The following is a 19,670-nucleotide window of genomic DNA, read 5'->3' on the forward strand; positions in this document are numbered from 1 at the left end:
GGGGACAGTGAAAGATATCGCAGAAACTGCACTGGCTGTGAGGGTCACCACTACCTGCTGAAGTCACTGAGAGCTGGGTTAAGTGACAAAACCTCAGAACGTTATGTCGTGGGAGCAGTGACCAGTGGTGGCAGAGAAGCAGCAGTAGCCATGGCAGTGGCAGAGAAGCAGTAGTGGCCAGTGATGGCAGAGAGATGGTGGCCAGTGGTTGTGGTGGCAGACAATGGCAGCGGCAGCAAAGAAACAGTTGTAACTGCTAGCGAGTTGCAGAGGCATTACTCGATGCCCCTCCCCCAGTCCCTGGGGAGGGAGATGAACCCTGTGAACACATCTCTGAACTCTGGGTCTTCACTAGCTAATGACAGCCAACTGTGAGTGGGGTGCAGCGGAGGGAGAGGGGAGTGATGTGTTAAAGAGACATTTGTTTGTCACACTTTCACACCACAAGGTAGGAAACTGAGGCAAAGGACACTTACCCAATGCACTGTGGGGTCGGTTTGTTTATGGTCGCATGCTTTTGAAGGTGGTTTTGATGTTTTCCCAAATTAATGCTTGGTTCCCTTTCCCATTTAATAAAAGTTCTCTTTTGCTATATACAGACTTGGCGCTTGCGAGTGGGGAAGTATTGCCTCTTAGAGGTGCCCAGGGATGGTGGTAGGATTTCCCAGATTTCTGGTTAGGGGCTTGAGCTCGTTCTCTTTTGTATTGTTAAGAGGAACCCTTTTATATTGAAATCGGCTCCTGTTACTGCCATCTCCACTTGGGAGAAGGGGTACATATGTAAGATTTAGTCAAACTTTTTCTAGTAACCGCAAGTGATTAAGGGCCAGAATCTCTGTTGTATCTTGCATCTACTGGGTGCAATGAAGAGACGGCTTCAAAAAGCCCGTTGAAATTCCCTGATCCTGAGGCCATTTTCACCCTTGCCCCATCATAGTTTAGAGTAGCCTTGGGATTTCTCTAATCTGTACCGGCTGACTGAACTCCCCTTGCCATCTCCCCCAGAGGCCAGACAACAATCACTGGAGTATAACACAGGATCCCTCCCCTCTGGACATATTCCTGGAATGTCCCCTGTGCCAGGACCTCAGTGGAAGAACCTTCAACTGGGGAGATCTGGCTCCTTCATACCACTGTAGCACAGATGGGCCACAGTAGGGGAGAGAACTTGGCCTGGAATTTTTTTTACTTTTGTTTTTTGTTTTTTAAGAGTTAATTTAGTAAGAACATAAGAAGAAATCACAGTACTGTATGCAAACATTTACTAAAATGAAATGTCATTAGGCGTTTTTAGACTACAAGGTTTCTTTCTTGTACTAAAACCTCTGTTTATCTGAAACATTTTTATATGGCTTTCCTTTTTTAAAAAAAACTTTGCACTAGTTGCATTTACTCTTGCACTACCATGTGTCAACATGGGCACACTCATGCAGACACTAAAGTCTGTGGGGCTACTCGTGGGTAAAATTACTTATGTAAGCATATGCAGGATCAGAGCTTATGATACTAGTAAAATTACAACATCTCATTACTTAGTCAAACCACAAATTGTGACAGCTTTAGCCAATTTTTTTAAGTAGTATTCTGGTGATTAGAAAAAACTTACAAAGTTATAGAGTAGCAGCCGTGTTAGTCTGTATCCGCAAAAAGAAGAACAGGAGGACTTGTGGCACCTTAGAGACTAACAAATTTATTAGAGCATAAGCTTTCGTGGACTACAGCCCACTTCTTCGGATGCATATAGAATGGAACATATATTGAGGAGATATATATACACACATACAGAGAGCATAAACAGGTGGGAGTTGTCTTACCACCTCTGAGAGGCCAATTAATTAAGAGAAAACAAACTTTTGAAGTGATAATCAAGCTAGCTCAGTACAGACAGTTAGATAACAAGTGTGAGAATACTTACAAGGGGAGATGGATTCAATGTTTGTAATGGCTCAGCCATTCCCAGTCCTTATTTAAACCGGAGTTGATTGTGTCTAGTTTGCATATCAATTCTAGCTCAGCAGTTTCTCGTTGGAGTCTGTTTTTGAAGTTTTTCTGTTGTAATATAGCCACCCGCAGGTCTGTCACTGAATGACCAGACAGGTTAAAGTGTTCTCCCACTGGTTTTTGAGTATTTTGATTCCTGATGTCAGATTTGTGTCCATTAATTCTTTTGCGTAGAGACTGTCCGGTTTGGCCAATGTACATGGCAGAGGGGCATTGCTGGCACATGATGGCATATATCACATTGGTAGATGTGCAGGTGAACGAGCCCCTGATGGTATGGCTGATGTGATTAGGTCCTATGATGATGTCACTGGAATAGATATGTGGACAGAGTTGGCATCGGGGTTTGTTACAAGGATAGGTTCCTGGGTTAGTGGTTTTGTTCAGTGATGTGTGGTTGCTGGTGAGTATTTGCTTTAGGTTCGGGGGTTGTCTGTAAGCGAGGACAGGTCTGTCTCCCAAGATCTGTGAGAGTAAAGGATCATCTTTCAGGATAGGTTGTAGATCTCTGATGATGCGCTGGAGAGGTTTTAGTTGGGGGCTGAAGGTGACAGCTAGTGGTGTTCTGTTATTTTCTTTGTTGGGCCTGTCTTGTAGGAGGTGACTTCTGGGTACTCGTCTGGCTCTGTCAATCTGTTTTTTCACTTCAGCAGGTGGGTATTGTAGTTTTAAGAATGCTTGATAGAGATCTTGTAGGTGCTTGTCTCTATCCGAGGGATTGGAGCAAATGCGGTTATATCTTAGAGCTTGGCTGTAGACAATGGATCGTGTGGTGTGTCCTGGATGGAAGCTGGAGGCATGTAGGTAAGTGTAGCGGTCAGTAGGTTTCCGATATAGGGTGGTATTTATGTGACCATCGCTTATTAGCACAGTAGTGTCCAGGAAATGGACCGCTTGTGTGGATTGATCTAGGCTGAGGTTGATGGTGGGATGGAAATTATTGAAATCATGGTGAAATTCCTCAAGGGCTTCTTTTCCATGGGTCCAGATGATGAAGATGTCATCAATGTAGCGCAAGTAGAGTAGGGGCGTTAGGGGACGAGAGCTAAGGAAGCGTTGTTCTAAGTCAGCCATAAAAATGTTGGCATATTGTGGGGCCATGCGGGTACCCATAGCAGTGCCGCTCCGGTTTAAATAAGGACTGGGAATGGCTGAGCCATTACAAACATTGAATCCATCTCCCCTTGTAAGTATTCTCACACTTGTTATCTAACTGTCTGTACTGAGCTAGCTTGATTATCACTTCAAAAGTTTGTTTTCTCTTAATTAATTGGCCTCTCAGAGGTGGTAAGACAACTCCCACCTGTTTATGCTCTCTGTATGTGTGTATATATATCTCCTCAATATATGTTCCATTCTATATGCATCCGAAGAAGTGGGCTGTAGTCCACGAAAGCTTATGCTCTAATAAATTTGTTAGTCTCTAAGGTGCCACAAGTCCTCCTGTTCTTCTTTTTACAAAGTTATGTATGTCTAGTGTATTTATGCTGCTGGTTTAGAAAATGTCCTATAATAGCAGTGGGAAGAAAGATGATTAGAAGAGTGATAAAGCGATCTTAACTACTTAGAAGTGCATAGTCTACAAGTAATTGAAGTTTAAATTACATTCTAAGACCCCAGCCCTGCAAAATGATCTGCAGAGCCTGAGCTTTATTCCTGCATAGTGTTCTCTTGACTTACGTGGGACTTTGCATCCATGTTCTATTGCCCTCTACTGGATGGAATCAAGAAGTGCTTGACTGTGCATTATGGAAATCTTCTGTCTCACTTCAGTTGTCACAGGCTATCCACCCACCATTGTGATCTGGGAGTGTCACATTCCTGTTCTAGAAATGGACTGGTTACAGAGCTTGTTTATACACATCAAATATGTTCATAATAAGATCCTTTAATGCTTGGCGAGATATGGCTGCAGTTTGTTTAAAAAATATATTTTACACAAAATGTCACCTAGTAGCTAAATAGTATAATACAGTTTAGCATTCCAGTTCAGGGAGGAAGGAGATCCCTTCCCACTAGATGAGAACAAAATATTATGCAGTCAATCCAAACCATTGATAGAGTGGTCTGTTAGAGCAAATGATTGTGTAGTTATTCAAGAACACCAGCGAAGGCAGATTTTCACAGTCACTAGTTCTCAGATTCTTAGTATAGGTCTAGGCAAGTTATGCATTGTTCTTTTTAATCTTCAGAAGATGAGTTGCTGCTATCACATCTGAAATATTTAATGTCTTTAGAGCCAGGGCCGGCTCTGGCTTTTTTGCCGCCCCAGGCAACCCCTCCTCCCCCACCCCAGCGCGGCAGGGGAGGGCGCCGAGCCCGGCCTCGGGCCTGCTCTCCCCGACCGGCCGGAGCGCTGGAGGGAGGGCAGCGAGCCCGCCGCGGCTCTGCTGGCGGCCGGAGCCCTGGGAGGAGGGCGGCGAGCCCTGCCGGGGCTCCGCTCTCCCCGGCGGCGAGCCCGCCGTGGCTCCGCTCTCCTCGGCGGCGAGCCCGCTGCAGCTCCGCTCTCCCCGGCGGCCAGAGCGCCGGGGGGAGGGCGGCGAGCCCTGCCGGGGCTCCGCACTCCCCGGCAGCCAGAGCGCCGGGGGGAGGGCGGCGAGCCCGCCGCGGCTCTGCTGGTGGCCGGAGCCCTGGGAGGAGGGCAGAGAGCCCGGCCGGGGCTCCGCGCTCCCCGCCAGCCAGAGCGCCGGGGGGAGGGCGGCAAGCCCGCCGGGGCTCCGCACTCCCCGGCAGCCAGAGCACCGGGGGGAGGGCGGCGAGCCCGCCACGGCTCTGCTGTCGGCCGAAGCCCTGGGAGGAGGGTGGAGAGCCCGGCCGGGACTCCGCGCTCCCTGGCAGCCAGAGTGCCAGGGGGAGGGCGGCAAGGCCGTCGGGGCTCTGCGCTCCCCGGCAGCCAGAGCGCCGGGGGGAGGGCGGCGAGCCCGCTGCGGCTCCGCTCTCCCCGGCGGCCGGAGTCGGAGCGCCGCCCCCCTCCAGGTGCCGCCCCAAGCACAAGCTTGGTGGGCTGGTGCCTGGAGCCGGCCCTGTTTAGAGCTCATTCTACATTCAGCAAGAAATAAGGGCTGTTTTTCTTTGGTCAGCACAGAGTCCTTCCTGCATTGAGAAATAGGGCTCAAATCAGGAAAGATTAGACTTGTGAATTTTTTTGGAGTACAGTAACACTCTCAGTGTGCTATGTGCTGCTCAGATACAGTGGGATTATACAAAGGTTGCTTATCCCTCTCGTCAAGTGCACAGCCATACCTCAGGTTACCCTGCAGACTAATTGAAGAAGAATTCTAAAATAGAATCTCACCTCCTGGGGTATGGTTTATTAATATATGTTATAGACCAGTATGTGCTAAGGAAGCCATCTACATTTGTCAGTTTTCCACAGGTCTCCCTGTCAGTTTCTCACTAGGTTCTGCAAATAGTCCTTCATCCCTTGTTGCAGGGTTCACAACAGTCTTTCCCTCAACTGCAGAGATTCTCCATCGCGCCTAGGTTTGCAATAGCCCTTCACAAGGCTTCACAAACCTTTTCCAGGCCCCTTGTCTGAGGAGACCTACAGCCATTACTGTTCCTTTAGGTCTCTTAATCCCAACTCCGTTGCCACTTGTTATATCCAGGTTTCCCTCTTCACTGACAGAGTGGCTGGGCATTTATATCCTGCCTCCTGTCCCAACAGGCCTTGGTCTCAGTCACATGCTCCCACTGGGGACTACCCCGGAATGCCTTCCCTTTAAGGGGCAGAGACTCCATAATTAGAGTGCTGGGCAATGCCCTTAATTGGGTGCAGACCCTTCATACAGAGGTTCTCACTACCAAAATACCTCACAATCTGAAAACACAAGTAAAAGGGATGTGAGAGAGGAATAAAATGTATACTCAGGAGGTTTTTTTGTAATTAAATATCAACCATTTTACTTGACTAAGCCATTAGTAGTTGGTTAATTTCTTTTAAGTGTCATAACACCAAATTCCTAAGATTTCTTTGAATTGTCCCCTGAAGGATTCGCTGTTTGGCCCTGATGCTGATCTCACTTACTCCAGTTTGAAAATGTGAGAGGAGAATCGGGCATATACTCCCAGCCAAAGCATCTGACCCTGGTCTACCCTGAGTAGGATCTCTGATATCTTGTTACTGTATATAGAATGGATCATTTTCCATATGGAAGTAGAGGAATAGTTTAATAGCTAAGTTAACCGCAACATTAAAATGGGTTTAGGACTCATTCCCTCGTGGTATCTCATCTATTCTCACATTAGGAGTTCTTACTCTTGCTTTAGTCTTTGAGTTTTCTTTACTGTTTTAATTCAGTTTCTAACCTTCTTTTCTACTTGCATGAGCTGGCACTCAGTTCCATTTACTCTCCCATTCAATCAGAGTGATTAACATGAGAAGTTATTGTCTCAAATTTTCCTTCTGTTGATGTCATTGAGGCTAGTGAGACATCAGATTTTAGTAAGGCTTGCTCAATCATTTTTATCCCTGGCTAATTGTGCTCCGTGGGAGTTACTTTCAAGCAGGCCTGTCCTGCTTCACTGGAGGCTATGGTTTTAAAAATATCAGGTGTCCACTGGCTTGGATTTAGATGGTTGGCATCCTCCAGAGGTCACCAATTCAACCCTGATCTAATAAAATAAAAGCATATAGAACTTCTTGTCTTCCTCGTTTGTGTGTATTGTTGGAAGCTCTTGGAGCAGTATTAAAACAGATCCTCCATATTGGAAACTAGGTTCCACCTATCCAAAATTCCCTCCTATCTTAATGTAAGTGCTATCATCTGGCATGAATCACTTAAAATTTCATTTGCTTATTTCAGTGTATAAAAGTACTTATTACTAAATAACTCCTGATATTATATTATTTAGATGTCCTAAAATTTTCAGACCTGCCTGCTTGCATTGCATTAGGAAGTTTACAATTAGGGGGGAGAAAGCCCCTCTTTTAATGTACTCTTAAAAATGTAGGATATATGCATAGTAATTCACCGAAGGGTGGCATGTAAGGTCTCTACCACACGTCAGTAGCCCACTGGTCATCATAATCATTGCAAAATATATGTACAGATAATATTTAAGGAGTTATGTATCTGTACTGAAAATTATGTTCTTAAGGTCTTGGAGTTAGGGCAGGTTTCCAGGAGGTGACATACCTTGGAAATATTCCTTTCAACGGGAGTTAACAGACACCTCCCTCCCTCTCTGGCCCTTTGGATATTGTGTGTTGTATGCAAATAGGCATACTATGCCAGTTGCAAAATGAGAGATTGTGAAGTGTATGAGAGAGGAAATCTACAAGATGAAACAAACAGCAGGAGGTGTCCTGTTTATGAATAAAGACAAAGGATGGGACCGGTATATCTTGGAGTGGGGGGAATGACAAAGAAACACAATGACAGCATGCCTATCTCATGAAAGGAGGGGCACAGCCAACTTGGTTGTGAAGCGCTGCAAGGATTTTGGGTAACCAGCACTTGGTTAGATATGAGAGTGTCTTGTTAATTAAGTCTAGGCTTTAGAGGTGAGGGTTTATAGAATATCAGGGTTGGAAGGGACCTCAGAAGGTCATCTAGTCCAACCCCCTGCTCAAAGCAGGACCAATCCTCAACTAAATAAGATTCTATTTTGTAGGTAACCTTTTATTTCCAATACTTCTACTTGTTACCTCTTGAATCTCTAAGCTTGTTAAATAAACTTACACTTGATTTCAGTGTAAACATATCTACATGCTGTGTGCTAAGTAGAGAGGTGATCTGAGGTAGAACTGGTAAGCTGTTTCTTTGGAAGCAGCAAATCTGTGAATAATGCGAGTGTCCAGTGGAGCAGGAGCTGAACACTCCAGGGAGACACTTGGAGGGCTGTAATGTGCCAGTCGCTAACCTGTAAAGTAACAGTGAGGCCTGCAAAGCCTAGAGAGGAATGCTTGTTTTGCCCATGGCTGGTAGAGTTGGGGAGCTGACCCATGGTAGTCATAGAAGAGGCTTCCTCATGCAATGGGCAGGTGGTAGTAAGGTGCCTCACAACCCTGGGTGCCCCGGGAAGCATCACAAATACCAATTCCAATTTTTAAAAAATCTCAAGTGGGAGTTTGTTGCTTTTTTGGAGTGCTACTGTTAAAAACAATTTTAGGTCTCAATCTAGCAAAGCACATGAGTAAAGTTAAGCACCTGTTTAAGTGCTTTGCTGGTTGAGGCCCCCAGATTTTTTACTCAGATTTGTTGCAGAAAAGTTCAATACAATTAGTCCTTGAAATAATGCTGTCATACATTATTATTTGAATGTGTCTTGGTGTAAATCAATTAAAAGTACTTAGAGAACAGCTTAAGCTTTTCTGTAGTTCCTGACTGAGACAGTCTTTGTAAACATCCTTGCTCTTCAGTCCCTCAAGACCTAACTTTTGTGCATCTTTGAGACATCTTCCTTTTTAAACTTCATTAGTTTGGTGACTTCTGCAGTGGAATTCCTGTTTGTCAGAAGTTAATTTACTTTATCTTCCCTTCTTTCTGACGTTATTCCTGAATCACTGTCCTCTGTTTCATGTTGGTTCTGTGCTGCAGCCAAATAGGTCCATTTATTTCTGAAAAGGGGGTACAAGCACCAGATGTTAATGTAATCTTATTTGAATTGCTGAACTTTTATTTTAAGTTAGCTTCTTTTAGGAAAATAGAAATGTGAAATACATTGTTTTGTTTAATTACAGAGCATTGGCACTGTTCCTCTTTGCTCTAAATTGTTTTGTATCTAATATGCAGGAGAGTTTGGTCTGAGTAAAAACTGCAGGATATAGTCCCTATATAATAATCTGCACATCCAGGTTAAAGTCCTACTTCATCTAGGTCCCAGGATGCAATGCAAACAAATCCAAAAGCCCATCCTCTTTTAAATATTACTTTTGTGTATTCAGAACTCAATGCTTATTTCATATTTTCTGCAGGTGATTGTTTCAACCATCCATTGGTTCTACCGTAAAGAATGAAATAAGCATGGTATAATAGCCTGAATTTGTTAGCCAAACATCTTTACTTTCCTTTGCATGCCTTTAATATGCGTTTCATAAACAGTTAACATATAAAGCTGCCTTTTGGATATGTTTTCTGGTCAGGTTGGTAGCCAAAAATGCATGATTTGTAGAGAGGAGGGTAAGAAGTCTTGGTTGGTCTTTCACGCACCCTAGTAAGATATTACATAGTGACACTTCCATCTCAGGAGAAGCTGTGTGTCCTTAAAGCTGCTGAGTAAGTGGAGTGATCATATCAATTTCTGAGGAAGGGGTGAGAGAAAAGAGGGTCACAAATATGAAAGATATTTACACCCACTTTTGTTGAAGACTAATTTGTTCTCAAGCTTTAGACCCTCAACTGCCTCCCCCAATATGTTGAGCATTTTACTGGTCTCACTCTCCTGGCTAGTATTTATCAATAGAAAGTGAAACTGGTAAAACTTGGTAGTGGTAGGTTTTAGGACTCGGGGCAAAAATTACCCAACTTCTATCAATGAAAATTACCAAGTGACTTTCTGATGCTTGGTATCTGTACAACGACATAACATTTTAGCACAAGCTTGGTATTATTGGAAATCTCACATTACAGGATTTCAAGTGGGATGGACCACAAAATATTGCGAAATTATTGGCATTAAAATGGTATTTTTTATTTTAAAAAAGTAAAATCATGTTGACATATGTTATTATTTCCACATTTAAGTTAGTGTGACCATTTGGCTCCAAAATAGTTGCTTTCACAAGAAGAGAACTGGGCAGAGTGATCCATTTGTGTATATCTTGAATCATAAGAAAAAATGAATTTGGTTTTAGCCACAGTGGAAAGATGTCTACTTCAAAATTACTTAGTGCACTTGGCAGTTTTCCAGAAGAAGCTCAATAAGTGGGATTGCTGAGGTTTGCAGATCAAGAGTGATTTGAACAGTGGAGTTTGAAAGAACAAAGATAAACAGAATCTGAAACTAAACTATTTTGATACATATGTATAATTATTTTTCAGAGTCATAAAATCCATGTACGAACTAAAGGAGGCAAAGTGATCTGTCTGGGAACTCTTCATGGAAATGCAGATATTCATGCAGCAGAGAAAAGTGTAAGCAAAAAGTGAAGTCTTCACTTTTGGGGATTGTTATATTTATAATTCAAGTTGTCTGATGTAAAGTAGGTAAATGCTGAGAAATGTTTATGTATCGCAACTTGATTCTGATCAGCTAATCTTCATCTCATTCTTACCTTGTCTACCCTCCATCTGGTTGTTGTCTTTTTCATATACTTATGGCTTGTCCACACAATGCATTAGTCCACACCCGAGGGATGTACATTCTAATGCACACTAACACATTGTGCACTAACTGGCCTGTGTGTACCCAGCTGATGTGCACTAAAAGTTCCCTAGTGCATGTTAATGTACTGTTGTCTGTTTGAAACAGAATTACATTAAAACACACTAGGGAACTTTTATTGACTGCTAGTAGTGTCCACACGGGCCAATTAGTGCATAGTATGCTAGTGCAGTGGTTCTCAACCAGGGCACACAGACCCCTGAGGGGTGCCCAGAGGTTTTTCAGGGGGTACATAAACTCATCTAGATGTTTACCTAATTTTATAACAGGCCACATAAAAAGCACTAGTGAAGTCAGTACAAAGTAAAATTTCATACAGACAATGACTTGTTTATACTGCTCTATATACTGTACACTGAAATGTAAGTACAATATTCATATTCCGCTTGATTTATTTTATAATTATATGGTAAGAATAAGAAAGTAAGCAATTTTTCAGTAATAGTGTCCTGTGACACTTTTGTATTTTTATGTCTGATTTTGTAAGCAAGTAGTTTTTAAGGCCTTGTCTACACTACGAGAGTAGTTCGATTTTACTTGCATCGAATTTTTGTAATCGATATTGCAAAGTCGAACGTGTGTGTCCACACTAAGGACAGTAATTCGACTTTGTGCGTCCACACTAACGGTGAAAGCGTCGACATTCGAAGCGGTGCACTGTGGTCAGCTATCCCACAGTTCCTGCAGTCCCCTCTGCCCATTGGAATTCTGGGTGTAGCCGGCAATGCCTTCTGGGTAACAAAATGTGTCGAGGGTGCTTTTGGGTAACTGTCGTCATCCGTCCATCACTCCTGCCCTCCCTCCCTGAAAGCGCCGGCGGGAAATCATTTCGCGCACTTTTCCAGTCATTGACAGCGCGGACGCCACAGCACTGCGAGCATGGAGCACGCTGCGACCATCGCTGCAGTTGTGGCCGCTCTCAACGCCTCGCAGCTTATCATACAGGTTTCCCTGAGGCAGATGCAGAAAAGTCAGGCGAGGAGGCTACGGCACCGCGGTGATGTCCTGAAGTCTGAGAGTAGCACGGACCTGTCAGAAAGCAGGGGACCCAGCGCCGAGGACATCGCGGTGGCAATGGGTCATGTTGATGCCGTGGAACGGCGATTCTGGGCACGGGAAACAAGCACTGAGTGGTGGGACCGCATAGTGCTGCAGGTCTGGGATGAATCCCAGTGGCTGCGAAACTTTCACATGCGGAAGGGAACTTTCCTTGAACTTTGTGAGTTGCTGTCCCCTGCACTGAAGCGCAGTGACACCCGGTTGCGAGCTGCACTGAGTGTACAGAAGCGAGTGGCCATAGCCCTCTGGAAGCTTGCAACGCCAGACAGCTACCGGTCAGTCGCGAACCAGTTTGGGGTGGGCAAATCTACAGTGGGGGTTGTTGTGATGCAAGTAGCCAAGGCAATCGTTGATGTACTGCTGCCAAAGGTAGTGACCCTGGGAAACGTGGAGGCGATCATAGATGGCTTCGCAGCGATGGGATTCCCAAACTGCGGTGGGGCCATAGATGGAACTCACATCCCTATCCTGGCACCGGACCACCAGGCCATCCAGTACATTAACCGAAAGGGCTACTTTTCCATGGTGCTGCAAGCACTAGTGGACCACAGGGGACGTTTTACCAACATCTACGTGGGATGGCCGGGCAAGGTTCATGACGCTCGTGTTTTCAGGAACTCTGGTCTGTTTAGACGGCTGCAACAAGGTATTTACTTCCCGGACCACAAAATAACTGTTGGGGATGTGGAGATGCCTATAGTCATCCTCGGGGACCCAGCCTACCCGCTAATGCCCTGGCTCATGAAGCCCTATACTGGCGCCCTGGACAGTGAAAAAGAACTCTTCAACTACCGGCTGAGCAAGTGCAGAATGGTGGTGGAGTGTGCTTTTGGCCGCCTCAAGGGGAGATGGAGAAGCTTACTGACTCGCTGTGATCTCAGCGAAACCAATATCCCCATTGTTATAGCAGCTTGCTGTGTGCTCCACAATCTCTGTGAGAGCAAGGGGGAGACCTTTATGGCGGGGTGGGAGGTTGAGGAAAATAGCCTGGCTGCTGATTACTCACAGCCAGACAGCCGGGCGATTAGAAGAGACCAGCTGGAAGCGCTGTGCATCCGGGAGGCTTTGAAAGCAAAGTTCCTGAGTGAGCAGGGTAACCTGTGACTTTAAAGTTTGTGTACTGAGAAGCTAAACCTGCCCCCGTTTCTTTACCCAGGTAATGTTGACTATCCTATCCAGTTACATACCCCCTTCACCCTCCTTCCAACACACGTTTCGAAATAAAAATAGTTCAACTTTGTTAAAGCACACCGTTTTCTTTAATACTGTTTTCGCGGGAATTTTTTAAAACTGGGACGCAGACTGTGGTGCGGAGCGGGTGTAGTGTAGTGACGCGAATGCAGCTTCTAAACTCAAGGATTGACAGGCTCCGCTGCGGTGGGATGGTTGTTTCAACGGAGCCTGTCACCCCTCCTGATCGGGACTGTGTGTATGGGGGGGTCTATGTGACTTTGTGGCAGGGAGAGGACGGTTACAGATCCCCTGCTGTGTGGCTCTGTGATCCTGCCTAAGGACCGCCGCTTAAGATCTGTAACTGCCCTCCCCTGCCACAAAGTCACAGAGCAACCCACCCCCCACCACAGAACATGAAAACAACCTCCCAGACTAACCAGGGTAACTAGTCACTGCATCACTGCACTGTGTATGTGCCCTGCTGCTGTGCCTGCCCCCGACTATGTACCCTGCCAAAGGTGACTGTCCTGTCCAATTACCAACCCCCTTTCCCATCCTCCTCCAAAAGAACATGATTGAAACAGTAGTTTACAGAAACGTATTTTTTATTATCAACTACACATGGCATTGGGAGGTGAAACTTGGACGGGGGCTTGTGTCAGGCGGGAAGGAAAGAACTTTTCAAATTTTGGGAAATGAGAGCCTTCTGCTACTAGAGCTCTCTGCAGGGGTGGAGTGAGACTTAGCAGGGACTCTGCCGCCTCTCCTTCTTTGCACTTTGGGTGAGGTGGGTATGGGACTTGGTGGCAGGGGAGGGCGGTAAGAGATGGACTGCAGCGGGGCTCTGTCCTCCTGCCTCCGTTCCTGCAGAACATCCACAAGGCGCCGGAGCGTGTCCGTTTGCTCCCTCAGTAGTCCAAGCAGCGTTTGAGTCGCCTGCTGGTCTTCCTGCCGCCACCTCTCCTCCCGATCCATGTTGGCTTGGTGCATTCGGGTCAAGTTCTCCCGCCACTGGGTCTGCTGTGCTGCCTGGGCTTGGGAACAGGCCATAAGCTCAGAGAACATGTCCTCCCGTGTCCTCCTCTTCCTACGCCTAATCCGCGCTAGCCTCTGGGAGTGTGATTCCAGGCTAGGTTGTGAGACAGTCGCAGATGGGGCTGTGGAAATGGGAAAAAGGGAGTGAATTCCTCAGAAAGAAAAATGTAGTTGTGAACAAAGAACATAGTCTTTCTCTGTGAACAAGACCATGCACAGCACCTATCACATGCGCACTCAGCACAAGGTCGAATTTTCGGCCTTCGCATTCAGTGCCTGGGGTCTTGCACAGCACATTTGAGAAGCGGGGCAGCACAACGGAATTTCTGTTGCAGGCAGACATGGAAAGCCGTACACTTGTGGCAGTTTAAAACTTTTAGATTACCACTGCCCTCATTTCACATTTAAAGCTATGTCAGTTCCTGCAGCCAGCAATCCGGCAAGCGGGAACTCTGCCCCTGTCCCACCCCCTCGCGGCTGTCCCCGGGAACGATCCCTTTCGGCTGCCCCTCTCCCGCCTCCACCGCGTGGCTACAAACCAGCGGTTACAGTTCTGTCAAGGAACGGGAAAGCAGTCCCAACACTAACATTCCCCTACCTAATTAAAAGCAGGTCACCATGGGCGACATCACCCTGATGAGGATCTCTGAGAGCGACAGACAGAGAATGCTCCGGGAAAGCCTCCAAAGACCAGGGCCGTATGCCGCCCTGCTATGCAGAGCAATGATTCCCGAGTACGTGATAGTCTCGTGGCGCGGCAACGTCTCGTACTTCGGAGGACCCAATAAGGCCGCTCTCCCCAGGAACCTCATGCAACGGCTTTCAAGTTACCTCCAGGAGAGCTTCATCGAGATATCCCAGGAGGATTACTGCTCTATCCCCGGACATATAGACCGCATTTTACTGTAGCTGCAGTAGCAGGGAATAAACAGTAGAGCGGCTTGTGCAGGACAATCACTGAAAACCGGACATTGCTAGATTTTTTTTCAAAACTTGCACTGCCCATGACTAAACCGTTAAGCGCATAGGGCACACTAATCATGAACAACCCATTCTTTTAATTGTTAATATTCCTGTTTTGTTAAAAATAAATGTTTAGATGTTTACAACACTTACTGGCTGATCCTTCACCAGATTCTGTGTCCGGGGTAACGGCTGGGGACGCTTCGTAGGGGATCTCTGTAAGGGTGATAAAGAGATCCTGGCTGTCGGGGAAATCAGCGTTGTGAGCGCTGCCGACTGCCTCGCCCTCCTCATCTCCTTCCTCATCTTCCCCGTCCCCTAACATGTCGGAGGAACCGGCCGTGGACATTATCCCATCCTCAGAGTCCACGGTCACTGGTGGGGTAGTGGTGGCGGCCGCACCGAGGATGGAATGCAGTGCCTCGTAGAAACGGGATGTCTGGGGATGGGATCCGGAGCGTCCGTTTGCCTCTTTGGTCTTCTGGTAGCCTTGTCTCAGCTCCTTGATTTTCACGCGGCACTGCGTTGCATCCCGGCTGTATCCTCTCTCTGCCATGTCTTTAGAGATCTTCTCGTAGATCTTTGCATTCCGTCTTTTGGATCGCAGCTCGGAAAGCACGGACTCATCGCCCCACACAGCGATGAGATCCAAGACTTCCCGATCAGTCCATGCTGGGGCCCTCTTTCTATTCACAGACTGCACGGCCATCACTGCTGGAGAGCTCTGCATCGTTGCCAGTGCTGCTGTGCTCGTCACGATGTCCAGACAGGAAATGAGATTCAAACTGGCCAGACAGGAAAAGGAATTCCAATTCAAATTTTCCCGGGGCTTTTCCTGTGTGGCTGGTCAGAGCATCCGAGCTCGCACTGCTGTCCAGAGCGTCAACAGAGTGGTGCACTGTGGGATAGCTCCCGGAGCTATTAGCGTCGATTTCCATCCACACCTAGCCTAATTCGACATGGCCATGTCGAATTTGGCGCTACTCCCCTCGTCGGGGAGGAGTACAGAAGTCGAATTAAAGAGACCTCTATGTCGAACTAAATAGCATCGCAGTGTGGACGGGTGCAGGGTTAATTCGATGTAACGGCGCTAACTTCGACATAAACGCCTAGTGTAGACCAGGCCTAAGTGAGGTGTAACTTGGGTGTACACAAGACACATCAGACACCTGAAAGGGGTACAGTGGTCTGGAAAGGTTGAGAGCCACTGTGCTAGTGCACATTAGAATTTATAACCCTCTGGTGTGGACTAATGCACCGTGTAGACAGGCCCTTAGACCGTTAGCTCTTCAGGGCAAGGACTGTCTTTTTTTCTTTTATATATGTACATTGTCTAGCACAGTGGAGCCCCAGTCCTGATTGGGGGCTCTAGTCACTACACCAGTACAAATAATAAGAATGAATACAGCCTCTCCCATGTGTGGAGAGATCAGAGGCTGGAACTCAAGATTTCTTATTTTGTCTTTTATAAAGTATGTCAGTTAAATTACTAAACTAAGATTCAAATCTGGTATCTTGCTGACAAGACTACTTTTTGTATCTTTGACTGTTTAACTTGCTTCATTTTAAATTTTGCATGTGAGGTCAATCTATAAATATGAATTCTAGCATAGTAGATTTAAATGCTAGTTTTTGTTAATATTAAATAAAAATAAAAATCAATCTCCTTTTATTCTAACATAGGAACAAATTAGCTATGGAATAAGTAGATGCAACTCTGTCAGTTCCAGCTTAGTTGTGACTCCTTACATTAGGATTAAATTGTCCAAAATTTTTAAATATGGGTGCCTAAAATAGTCATCTGAATCCATATTTAAGTACCCAATTAAAAGTGGCTTGATATTCAAAAGTACTGAACACCCGGAGCTTCCACTGAAGTTAATGGGAGTTAAGCATCTCTGAAAATCAGTTGATTTATTTAGGTTCTTAAATATGGATTTAGCTGCCTAACTCTAGGCAACCAAGTTTGAACATGTTGGCCATAACGTTTTAACAAAAATTGTGTACAAGATACTGTACAATGGATCTTAATCACATCTAATAATTTCAGGGCTATAAAGTCAACAAAACTAAAGCAGAAAATGGTTTGTGTATATCTGGTTAGTTGTTTAGGTAAAATACTGAATGAGAGTATGTAATACTAATTATACAATGGTAATACTAATCATACAATGTGAACTGAAGAGTGTGGTTAATACAAACCAGTTTTAAAGTAGAAATAGTTCATATTTTCCAGCAGATGGCATCATAAGGCAAGTTTCAGGCCACTGTGCTTCGTTTGCCTTTTTTAACGGTAAGAGAGATAAGAGTATTCTGTACAGCTACCATTCCTTGGACCAGATCTGGGCCCCTGCGTCAGTGGTGCAAAGGGACTCTAAAGCTGTCCTAACTAGACAGATGAGAATTCCTCTGGCTATGCTGGCACTATGCTACCCCAGCCTGGCCTTTTAGCATACAGTCATCTGGAGGAAGTGTGTGACTTGACCTTGGGCCTGACCTGAGGATTGGGGCCCTTGCTTTTTCATATTGAGTCAGATTCAGAGTAGTGTAAGGGGCCATATTTCAAAGCAGTTTCACTTGTTTTACAACATACTAGCTTTGGCTCTCTTCTCATATATGTTGGTGTAAATTAGGATTAACATAAGTAAGTCATTCGTCATAATCTACTCTCATTTACATCCATGAATTAAATGGAGTTACTCCAAATTTACACTGGTTTTACCAAAAGTAGAATTTAGCTATGGAGTTGCAACAGTATAAAGCCAGTGTCAGAGCAGAATCTGACACATAAGTATTCCATGTGTCAGAATGTGACATTTGTATTGTAAATATAAACTACAGCCTATCTAAAGATACTCTAATGTAATGGATGCATTTTAACCTTGGAAATATTACTATTTTTTTACATAAATGTTCTGCTAAAATGTGATTTTTTTGAAGCAATAAAACATTCAAATAAATTTCATACAGCTTTTAATATTTGGAAATGTTCTTTCCTAAAAGCCCATAATAATTTAGATAAAATAGTTAACGACTACTCTGCTCTCAGTAACACCTTTGTAAATCCACAGTATCTTTATATAGGTCATTGGAGTAACTTTGAATTTACAGCCATGGCACTGGGAACAGAATTTGGCCCATCATGTTTATCTACAGAGTAAAATTTCTTAATGCAGTATTTGGGCAGTCAGTTTTTCGAGTGTGATATTCGGCTTTTCTCAAATAGCAGTTTCTGTTAGTAATCAGGCTGCGTTATATCTGCAATGTGTGCTGTTGTTACACTTTTGTTCCATTAGTGGTAGTCATCATTATGTAGTTATGGGTTTGTCAGCATTTCCATTATAAACCAGGAATGTGAGGGGTTTCTAGCTATGCTCTATAATTTCTTCTGGGCTGAAATTGGACACCCAAGATTTCAGCCACAAAGGGAGTTGTTTTCTAAAATACTAGACAAAATGAAGAAAAATGAAGAAATGGTCAAGGTGCTTATAAAACAAAGAATGAGAGCAATAAATAAATAAATAAGAAAGAAAGTATGGTTTGCTTCTTACTTCAAGTATTTTTTTATTGAGACTTGGAAATTAACGCACTATGGCAAATTTGTCATGAAAACTTGCCCAGTCACAAAATCTACTCACTCTCATTTACTATACTGATGAATGAACTAATGATATTTTACTTATACACCTAAAGAAAACTAATCACCCTGTGCATGTAGGCGAAATGAGTTTTGCAAGGCTGAAGTAATGCATCTAAAAAAGTATAACTGGGTTCAAAAAAGAATTAGATATGTTCATGGAGGATAAGTGCATCAGTGGCTACTAGCCAAGATGGAAAGGGACACAACCCCATGCTCTAGGTGTCCCTAGACCTCTGACTCCTGGAAGCTGGGAATGGACGACAGGGGATGGATCACTTGATAATTGCACTGTTCTGTTCATTCCCTCTGAAGAAAGTGGTACTGGCCACTGTCAGAAGACAGGATACTAGGCTAGATGGACTATTGGTCTGACCCAGTATGACCATTCTTATGTTCTGATCTTTCCCAGAAGGAATGGAATTCCCCAAGAATTTCTGGTGGATTGATTGGTGAAACACTTTTTTCGGTGGGAAGTCATTGGCTAATCTACACTTGTAGGATCTTATATAACACTTACGTAACAAAACAAAACCATTCAGATTCTGCCAAAAATCTATAAAAGATAAACAATTCAACATTAAAAATAGTCACAGCGAGGAGCCACCCTGTTTTACCCATCTTCCTCTGTTTACAGTATGTGTCTTAACTGTGTATCCTGCTTTTGTGGGCATGCACTTGTGGGTGAGATCTGAGGTGATTTTAGAATTTTGAGGTGCCTTGAAATGCTCATTCCTCACCTCGGTAACTTTCATTAGTGACTAGCTTCCTTATTGCACTTCACCTCAATATCAACCACTGCATCCAGTAACAAGTAAGCACATTAGCTGGCTATCACTGATAAAAATGTTAAGCAGTGAAATTGTTGTTAATGTTAATATTTAAATTGTCATCAGCAGGAGCCAGAGTTAATCCCCCATGCGGATAAATGGGGTATTTCACACCTCTTAGAATTATTGTTTCAGGCTTTCTTTGCATAGTCAGGAAAGCCACTCCGCAGCTTTACACTTAGGCTGTATCTACAGTTGGATGTCTTTTTGCTAGAATTTTGCTGCCTATATTTCCATACCACTGATAGTAACAATGATGGCTTCACTAATGTAGATGGGGCTCCAGGTGGTCAGCAACATTTTAAACAATGTGACAGGATTAGATGTCACGTTGTTTAAAATGTTGCTGACCACCTGGAGCCCCATCTACATTAGTGAAGCCATCATTGTTACTATCAGTGGAATGGAAATGTAGGCAGCAAAATTCTAGCCTGATGCTTACAATGCCAAGAGCCACCAGTGCCTTAGCTACACTAGCACTGCAACAAGAAGAAACTAAGGCCATATCTACTCTACAGAGTTAGGTCAATGATCATAAGCTGCTTTAATTACATCAGTTGTGCATGTCCACACAATTTTCCTTGCGTTGGCGGAGCATGTCCACAGTCAGTGCTTTTGCCTTCACACGGAGAGCATTGCATCGT

The 19,670-nt window shown here is 44.6% G+C and overlaps 1 protein-coding gene across 2 annotated transcripts in view; it reads left to right on the forward strand.

Annotated features, from left to right (window-relative positions):
• FAM185A (family with sequence similarity 185 member A) overlaps positions 1–19,670 on the forward strand; it is an 80,434-nt gene that overhangs the window by 6,785 nt on the left and 53,979 nt on the right. For both annotated transcript variants that reach the window (XM_008172463.4, XM_005305789.4), the window contains exon 3: positions 9,987–10,079. In XM_008172463.4, the coding sequence (XP_008170685.1) occupies positions 9,987–10,079 (93 nt within the window). The remainder of the gene's footprint in view (positions 1–9,986; positions 10,080–19,670) is intronic.

Source organism: Chrysemys picta, chromosome 1 (assembly GCF_011386835.1).
Source record: "Chrysemys picta bellii isolate R12L10 chromosome 1, ASM1138683v2, whole genome shotgun sequence".
NCBI classification, from domain to species: Eukaryota; Metazoa; Chordata; order Testudines; family Emydidae; genus Chrysemys; species Chrysemys picta.